Genomic DNA, 10,198 nt, shown 5'->3' with positions numbered 1-10,198 from the left:
TACAGTCATGTCTGGAAGATCTTGATTTTGTGGATAATATTTGGCAGCTTTCTCATCGCCACCAAGACTCACAAATACAAGCATCCAACCGTGAATCAACTGCTGAAAAGGTGGGCTATACATAAATCCAACCAAGACCAAATTTATGAGAATAAATGCGAACAATTTAAATAAAGCTTAAGTAAGAGATGCAGATATCGAAGATGTTAATCAATTCATTTATCTTGGAAATGTCCTCAGTACATCAGGAGGGACCGATGAAGATATACAAGTCAGGAAAAGAAAGGTCCAACAAGCATTTGCTATATATTCGAAGACCCGTCTGGGAGAGCACGAAGGCTTGGATTGACATCAGTTTTCCGGTTGACTTCATTAAGGCTGGAAAACCTGTAATATATATATATCATTATAAATATTGATTTTACCAGTCGATTAGCTGCGAACGGAAACAATATGAACTAACTAAATACGTTTTATGAAAGGTTACATTTCTAGCCCAAATGTACACATACAAAAAGTCATCATGATCTACTAATATTTGAAATAATGTCTCTGTAAACCCTCTGATTCTATACAAGTTATGTTACTGTCGCCAAGTCGATGTAACTGCAGTTAGACCTATAATCTTTTACCTAATAATTCCATTCCCGGTCATTTATACATTACCATATTAAATTAAAAATATGTCATAGATAATGCCCAACACTTACGTAACTGATGGTAAACGTATGTATCAAAACTTTGGTGTCGTATATTGCAATTGCTTTCTCTCTACCAGTTATATTTCAGCTTTCAGTAATTCAGTCTTCTATCCTTGCACATGTAGAATTGTAAAAAAAATAAATAAAAACGTTTGAAATATCTATTGATTTATGAAAGCAATCCATTTATTTTCAATGATTCGTAGAGCAGGTCTCAACATGTTGTAATAACTTTTTGAAATGGCATTTCACTTCAAATGATTTGCTGTTTTTTAAAAAAAAGAAGAGATATCAATGAAACATTAGTTTGATAATAGCTATTGATATCTATTTGTGATAAATCTTGATTTATATTCGATAATCTTGTTAATTATATTCCATAATATAAATGAAAATTTTCGCATATGAATATCAAGATTATCGAATAAAAATCCAAATTTATAGAATGTAAATAACAAGATTATCGAATATAAATCGAGATTTATTGCATATCAATAAAAACTTTCGCAGATAAATATTGTTGTATTTGATATACAAGGTTAAATAAATATAACTAATAAAATACAACATAACGTCAGGTAAGTGGATAACTTACCCAACGTCAGCGAGTCACCGGATCTCACAGTCCGTAAAGGGTCTGGACAATGCAAGGTCTGGAAGGTAACTAATCTAAAAATCTATGTTTACAGTTGACAACAACTCATGTCAGAATTTTAGGATCTTGAGCCCGATCAATATTTACTACATTCCTCCCCCTTATATTTTGAAGATGTACTATAGATATGATGAAAAATATCTGCTCATGAAATGCTTAAAACTGTTGTTCTTTGAAATGATAAAATATTCAAGCAAAGGCAACATGATGTGAATTGACAACAATCAGACTATCCGACTGTATATCAAGGACATCACTATTTCATAATATATTTTATAATACTTTAAAATAGTCACTTGTTTTAAAAGTGTAAAATCTAATAAGATATAATTTTCCAAATTTTAAAAGTATACTTAAAAATCTTGAAATACATGAAAATATATTTAAGCTGTTTAATTAACTTAATTGGTAAATGTTTCAAGACTTCCAAGAATTTGGAGACAAAATAGAGACACACAGTCCAAATACACACTGTACAAGAATGTAATCAATCAAGGAAGGGAATTAGAATCAAAGACATTATTGGTGGATATCAAAAATATTAATCTTTAACAGACTAACAGGAACAGAATGAACTAGTCATACGATGAATGTGCATGCGATCCTCTAGATTTAAATTTAGCCATGAAGAAAGGAATTGCTGCCATTGCTAAGATGGCTATTCCCATCAGTGGTCGGTATGCTATCCAACCAATGGCAATCACTGTTAGGGAGAGGCTGATGGAGAGGGCAAGATTCATCATGTTGACTCCAATGGCCACCAGCTCACGCACGATGGGGAACCAGTCAACTAGGGTTTTGATGATGCTTGTCAAACAGCTAAATCCTATGAACATTAACAGCCACCCCCCGAACCTGACAGCCCAGGATATCAGCGTATTCTTCTGCTGTTCCTTAGCAAACATAGCCTCAGATGAATGTCTTCTCGTGTAAAGAAACAGCAGGCTGTAGCCATACTCCGATTCATAACTGACCACTGTGTTCTCTGCCTGCTTGTCTATAACACTCACCACGTCAGGTTTTCCAAGCATTGATTCTCCGCTAATACCAGCATATGTGTAGCTTATTCGAATGTCTCCTGCCTGGGGTCTGCTTGGATTTTGTAACATGTAGTACATGCCATTGGACACGGTATCCCTCCTGTGGTACAGGCAGTATGTCCGATGGAATGGGGTGAAACTCACTTATCTGGTCAACCAGACCATTAGAGAGATGATAGATTCCCACATGTACAGGACTAGCTACCTGGGTTTTCGATTCCACTGGGAAATTCCTTGGGTTTTTGTGGTTGACTGGGTTATCAGAGGAATCACTGTTCACTACATTTGATCTCCACTCTAAATCATACGAGTGTGTGGTTTCTGTCCTCGTCTGGCCGCCTTCATTGTACTCCCTTTTAGTTTCTGTCTCCACCCATTGATACATTTCCACCATTCTCTGTAGTTTGACTGCATTCACTGTCACATGATGGAGGTTATCAACCAATGGTTGCTTCCCTGTTGACAGTTCTCCTGTAAAGTAGATCAAGGCCCCATCATCGTTAGTGTTGATTCCAAACACATTTTCCCAAACCAAAACTTTGCTCAGTCCCTCATCTAGAGACTTGGCAGTTTTTACTGCTCTCCCCGTATTCGGTATCGAGTTGTACGCCTCGGAGACTGAGCCGGAACGTCATCTCTGGCCGGGGTCTGTGTTACAACTGGTTGCAGGGTGTTTCGAATACTCGGATGACCAGTGCTCATATATTGCTCACAGGGTCAGTAATCTGACCGTTGCTTTGTATTAAAATACACAGGTAATATAGAGTTATAGCCTGTTTCTGAAAACCCCCGATATTATTTAGCTATACTACATTCCTCCCCATTTTATAGAATCCCGTTTATTAGCTTAAATCAACATAAATGAGGCTTTGATTAAATAATTAAAAATTTTCTATAGCCTTCTTTAACAAAACGTATGTACAAAAAGGACTGCTTTATCCTACTGATAGAAATCAGATGATCCGACTAATGACAGTACATATTGGATAAAGCACATAACTGATTCAAACTTAATAATAAAATAATGATAATATAATTAATGCATGATATATACAAATGTACACTACTGGTTCAAATTCTGAATAAAAATGTCATTCCCCCTGTCATTCAAATGTACCCCATCCCATCTGAATAAATAGCTAGTAATAATTTTGTCTAATCTTTCTTTTTCACTCCACATGTATTTCTTTGCAATATGGTTAAACTGCACAAAATAGGGTTTCCATTCTGATTTCCCATCATATGTTGACAATTTGGGAGTTGCTGGACCGTTAGAATTTTTTGAGCTACTTCTTTTATCTTCTGTTTTTTTATGATAAACATTTTGAGAAGCCAACCTATTTATGTGTGAAATATATTCTTCATGTACTATCTCTGTTTCCATTTGTCTTAAATCTCTTTCTCTCTTTTCAATTTCTTTCTCTCTAAGCTCTATTTCTCTCATTCTTATTCTGAATTGTTCTTCCTTTTCTGTTCTTCTTGATATACAAGGTTAAATAATAAAGATTATTGAACATACATAAAGATGTTCACATATAAACATAAAGATTTTCGAACATATATAAAACTTTTCGCATATAGATATCATGATTATCGAATGTAAATCAAGATTTGTATAATATTGCAACGTTTTGCACACCATAAACATTAATAGATGAGGCAAATATATTTAATAAAAAACAAAAACTCGGGAAAATAATATACATTTTTTAAAAATTCATATTGGTATGTAAACAAATATAATGCAATAGCATCAACATATCATAATTCATAACTACATTAATAATACATATATAGGGTCGAATCGTCTTGGGTCGAACCATCTTCGGGGTCGAAACGAATGAAACATTGAACAACTTAACCAATTTTATGAACATGGCGGCGAAAACAAACAACATGTGCAAAATGATTATAAAAGGCTGTTAAATTGGATGTGGAGGTATTACATAACAAATGTATCTCATGCATTTACTTTGTAGAGGTTCATTGATTGAAATTCCAGATTTTCGGAAAATAAGACGGATGTACAATTCGGGTATGAGTGACCCTGACACTTGCACAAACTTGTTCTGTAAAGTACAATATACGATAGTGACCAGCTGGGGACTGCATCACTAGTTAACTGTTCTAACTGCATTAGTTGTTGTCTCCCAGTAAAGTGTATTGTTATTTGGTGAAGTGTACGAAAGTCTGTTCAAGCCACAGTATATTGATAAATGCGCATTTTAGGGTTTCAAAATCCATTGATCTGAACTGGCTTTCAGTACATCTGGCTCTATGTTTAGAGCTAATACTTTCCATGACATCATTCTGAATAAGGTTTGCAATCAAGTCAGTAAGGAATGAGATTTAGTATCAATATACGAGAAATTCTACAATACAATATTACTAGAAAAGTTTCAGAAAAACATCCCGCAAATTGCCTAAAATTAGATTGCATAAGGAAAAGACAAGTTCATTTTTCTCTTAATGCCTTATCGTCATTATATCATGCTATCTGTAAAGTAGAATGTCCACTTTAATTCCTATTTTGCCCTGTTTCAATTCAATGTTAAAAAAAGTTTATAGAAGAGAAAATGCGGGAAGTATTTGAGAAGATGGAAACTCAACATTGTTATCTAATGGAATATCACAATGATGTCAACTGTGACATCATAAAATGAGTGGATTTTCCCGATTTTTGTCAAACTTAGCAGAAGACACACATTTTCAAAGCATTTTAGCTGGAAATTTACCTAGAGCCAGAGCTACTAAGAAATAATTTTTTTTTTCACTGATCACCAGGGTTATCAACTTCAGATTTTATTGGTCAGTTGAGAACTTTGCTGTCTCTTAGAACCAGTGGATATGAAAATAAGTATAGTTGATTGAATAATTATCAAACAAACATCAATGGAAGATGCATGTACCAGTCATGTGCTTATTTGTCCAATGTACTAGTGTCTGTAGATTCTGTTGTAGCTACTACTGACAAGATGGACAGTATTGTCTTGGGTAACGTCTCCATGGACCTGGACTCTAGTCATGAAGAGAGAGCAGAACACCAGTGCGACTTCTGTCACGTCTCCTACACGACAGATACGGTACATTTATGATTAATGTTTTAAGAATCTTCCAGTGATTGGGAAGGCCATGTGCCATAGTCCCATTCAGGTGAAAATTGGCGCATTGAATTATCTAATCCATGCGCCAAAGTGCGCATTCATTATCGATTGTATATAACTTACGTTTTTTTTTCTCTAGAAGTGAATTGGGTACGACTTACTTATTTTTTGTACTTTCATTTTTAATTCCTATGTATTCTGATACACCGAATCCCATTGGTTGAAGCAATACAAATCAAAATGGATAACCAATAAACTATTTCCTCTTACACCACATCTCATCACGTCTTCTCATGATTATACTTTAAGGTATCATACCGGTAATTGTTTTCACTATATATATTACTATAGAGGAAAAAAATCATTAAAAATCAGTTTACAGAATTGATGTCGAATAACGCAATCGGAAACGTTCTATGTTACCTATCTTGTCTGCTGACATCAGAAAAACAACACCCTACGCAGTGTTTTCAAAAAAAAAATTTCCCGCAAACAAGACTACCCTCAAATCCACATGTTTTTCACATGTGTGTAAACAGCCGGAGTGCACCTCAGGAAGTAGCCTCAGCTACCAACAGCAAATAGTTCCTTTGTATACACTTGGTTATTTCTACAAATTACACAAAATTTCCTAATCAGGGGTACAAAAATTAAGAGAAAAGAAGAAGAGGAAATGAGAAAAATTGCACAAGGAAAAAAATATTTCTTTAATATATGGAACTACAATTGACTAAATTCATTTTGATTGGACTATTACCGGTGTGATACCTTGATGTTTAAGCTTCGAAAGTTCAAAGACAGATATAGAAACGACAGAAAGTGAAAAAAAAACAACAACCAAATAATGAATAAAACGAGAGACCGTCTTCAAATACCAATGCCGATAAAAGCAATGATACAGTTGAGAAGGGGACATTGAAACAAAGAAAGATTTTCAAGAGCGGTGGAAAAGATCGTGGTTATGGTTCAGAGTTTCAATTAAAACAATAATGTTCCACTGCACATTTGCTATTTATTGAAAAATGGCCATTCAAAATATGTTGATGGTCCATTGAAAACTTGAACCGCGGGACCATAGTCCCATAGGCCATTTTGGCCTTCCCAATTACTGGTCTTTTACATTATTTATATTGAAATTTGTATTACTGACTATGAAGGGCAGTTATCATAGTAAATTTTATAAAGGTAGCGGATTAAAGCTCTTGAGAGGACATGTAATGGTTCATCACTAAGGGAAAGGACAGCGATATAAATGTACAATACATGCCAAAAATAAAAGGCCTTTTAACTGCCTATAGAGGGATGACACTATTCACTGTAGGATGTTTAACAATGAAAGATTATACACTCTCAGTAGAGACAGTTGTAGGATGTGTAACAATGAGAGATTATACACTCTCAGTAGAGACAGTTGTAGGATGTTTAACAATGAAAGATTATACACTCTCAGTAGAGACAGTTGAAGGATGTGTAACAATGAAAGATTATACACTCTCAGTAGAGACAGTTGTAGGATGTGAAACAATGAAAGATTATACACTCTCAGTAGAGACAGTTGTAGGATGTGAAACAATGAAAGATTATACACTCTCAGTAGAGACAATTGTGTCAAAGCAACAATGTGTACTTATATCAGAAGTTTCGTAGTGCTATTTTTAGAATTTATGTAAGAAAAAAGTAATTGTTTTCGAAAATACAAATTGGAAGAATTTTAAAATATTTTCGATGTGTATGTTTTTCTTGCATTCATATCATATATGTATTTGATTTTCATGAGACAAAATCCAATATATTGGTTGCTTATATTGGTCACAAAGCATTTTAAACGCCCTCTCATTGTTTTTTTAGCTTACTTGAGCTGAAAGCTCAAGTGAGCTTTTCTGATTGCCTGTTGTCCGTCGTCTGTTCATCTATAATCTTTTTACTTTTTCGACTTCTTCTCCAGATCCACTGAGCCAATTTCAACCAAACTTGGCAAAATGCATCCTTGGGTGAAGGGCTTTCAAGTTTGTTCAAATGATGGGCGATGCCCCCTTCAAAATTCAAACTTGTAAATCCATGGTCACACTATTTATTTTGTACGTACTTTAATTCTGGGATTAATTCCTTGGGCCGATATTCTATACATGTATTTGCAATAAAGTGAATTACGCAAAATCTACATGGGAATAAACCTTTTATACTATTTAGAAGCGTTCAAATGTCAACTTGAGGTATCTATACTACCCATGTTGTTTGTTTAATGCATTTATCGGGACTCCTTTCCTGGATGTTTTTAATTGCATGTAATCCAAACAACCGCGCTTGTAAATTTTGAAGTCGTGCATGTACAACTGTAAATTCTTTGCGCTAATTACTAGACTATCTTTATTTCACATACATTGTTTATACTCTTGTATTAAGAAATAAAATACTATGTAATTGTATCTTAAGTTAAAATGTAATGCATGTAGTATACCGAGATGATGCACCAATATTCATGATTTATGAAATCGTCAAGACTTCTAAATATTATAGAATATATGTTTCTATTTATCATGTATACACGTATCTGTACATGTAATACTGTAAACAATGTACAGAAGAAATTTTGTTTTGTTCGTGCATGATTGCTGCGTGCATTAATGTGAAATTTACAATCATTTCATGAGAAATATACATCCAGTACTTGCTCAAAAATGCAAACAAATGAGTTCATATATATTTCCAACCTGATTATGAAATAAGTGCAATCCAAGGGAAAAATCAAGACCATTTTGCATTCACCGTATGCTCACCGTTTACTTTGTGTGCATTCAGCGTTCGCTCTGCGTGCGTTCGCCGTGTGCTCACTGTTCGCTCTATGTGCGTTCACTGGAGAAAGTAGAGCATTTCAGGGACTTTACTAGGACCATCCTTTAATCCAAAAGCAATGAAAGATTTTATTTCCCTGTAAATTGGGGGGGGGGGGGGGGGGGGGAATCACACTCCCAAGTTCAGTGACCTTCTAGTAATTATAGTAACTCTTTTCTCTGTGTCTGTCCTGTGCATGCAGAAACTGCACCTTGTATACTTGTAGAAGTGTTCTAAGGAAAATGGGTATTTTTCACATTGGGAATGGGGTTGATTACCATATAGCGGGTTTTATTTGCGGGGCAATAAATTTGGCTTATTTTAGTGGTTAGATAGCTTTTCACCAAAATTTCACTTGTCAAATAAGCACCCAATTGCGACTTCAGTATTTGCAAGGGAGATAAGTCTTCCTTTTCCACCAAAATATATTCTGCTAAAATTATTAGCATACCTTTGAGCCAGCAAATTGCCAAATTGTAGAACCACGGAAAAAAACCCACTATATGGTATCTGTCCCAGATTATTGAATGTTAACTTTAGAAACAGCCTGTGATTTTATAAATATATATTTTGATAAGAATATAAGTGGAATTCAAACTTTGTGTGGAAGTAATGAACTTCTGTATACAAAATACTGGATGGGAAATAGCATGAATTATTTAGGACAAGAAATGTGGACCATATTCAGAAAGGATTTATCTTGTTTTATTCTTGTAGGAACTCCGGGATCACCAGTGGTCATTAATGCATCATATTAAAATGGAAAAACAGAAAAAGTAAGTCAGTTAACTTGTTTAGTATTTCAACAATGTCAGCATAAACCAATGAACTCAAAGGAGCAACACATTGTGCATTTATTTTCAAATTTTTTTTTTTAGAAAAGGGAATATTAATTTTAAAAAACCTAGACTATTTGGAATGCAGTACATTTTTTTAATTCATAACTTTAGGGGAAGTGTCCACAATTGCACACTGTGTTTTATGACATGTGCAAATATAATAGAGTATGGCAAGCATCTAAACGAAGAGAAACATAAGCGGGCTATCGAGGATTATAGGAGGCAGAAGGAGGAGGAGGATCTACTGATGGGGAACGGAGGGATCCTCATGGCTAAAATCAAGTACGTATTCAGGGCTTTTCTACTTGCACCAGGGAGATGAGTGCAGACTCTAGGGCCATAAAACGGCAATCTGCTCATATTTAGCTCGCATGAGCTTTCACCTCGTGAGCTTTTCTGATCACTTTCTGTCCAGCATCCATCTGTCCATCTGTAAACTTTGAACATTTTTTACGTCTTCTTAAGATTAAAACACTACAAGGCTAATTTCAGCCAAACTTGCCACAAAGCATGCTTGGGTAAAGATTGATTGATTGAATATTGTTTAATGTCCCTCTTGAGAATATTTCACTCATATGGAGACGTCACCACTGCCAGTGAAGGGCTGCAAAATTTAGGCCTATGCTCGGCGCTTATGGTCATTGAGCAGGGAGGAATCTTTATCGTGCCACACCTGCTGTGACACGGGACCTCGGATTTTGCAGTCTCATCCGAAGGACCGCCCCATTTAGTCGCCTCTTATGACAAGCAAGGGGGTACTGAGGATCTGTTCTAACCCAAATCCCCACGGGATTCTTGGGTAAAGAGGATTCAAGTTTGATCAAATGAAGGGCCACATCCTTTTTGAAGGGAAACGATTAAGAATAAGAAAAAATTTTGTGGCATCAATTAAAATCACCTTTTCAAGAACCACGGGGCCAATTCCAAACAAACATGACACAAATTATCCCTTGGTAAAGGGATTTCAAGGCTGTTCAAATGAAGGGCCAATTAGTGTTAAATCCAGGATCTAGAGAGGGCACACACA

At 35.2% G+C, this 10,198-nt stretch overlaps 1 protein-coding gene and 1 pseudogene across 3 annotated transcripts in view; one reads left to right on the top strand and one right to left on the bottom strand.

Annotated features, from left to right (window-relative positions):
* Positions 1–1,860: 1,860 nt before the first annotated feature.
* On the bottom strand, positions 1,861–5,312 carry LOC125651024 (transmembrane protein 43-like; annotated as a pseudogene).
* The window catches only part of LOC125650472 (zinc finger protein 106-like), a 27,107-nt gene continuing 21,126 nt past the window's right edge, over positions 4,218–10,198 (top strand). Inside the window, exons 1-4 of one of the 3 annotated variants that reach the window (XM_048878813.2) lie at positions 4,218–4,335; positions 5,358–5,479; positions 9,050–9,108; positions 9,283–9,453. In XM_048878813.2, coding sequence (XP_048734770.2) covers positions 5,372–5,479; positions 9,050–9,108; positions 9,283–9,453 — 338 coding nt within the window. In that variant the 5' untranslated portion in view covers positions 4,218–4,335; positions 5,358–5,371. Of the gene's footprint in view, positions 4,336–5,345; positions 5,480–9,049; positions 9,109–9,282; positions 9,454–10,198 lie in introns of all 3 variants that reach the window. The other 2 variants (XM_048878815.2, XM_048878814.2) reach the window with 2 other exon arrangements.

This window comes from Ostrea edulis, chromosome 5 (genome assembly GCF_947568905.1).
Source record: "Ostrea edulis chromosome 5, xbOstEdul1.1, whole genome shotgun sequence".
Lineage (NCBI taxonomy): Eukaryota > Metazoa > Mollusca > Bivalvia > Ostreida > Ostreidae > Ostrea > Ostrea edulis.
The sequence above is the reverse complement of the archived record's forward strand: the minus strand, read 5'-3'. Positions and strand labels throughout refer to the sequence as shown.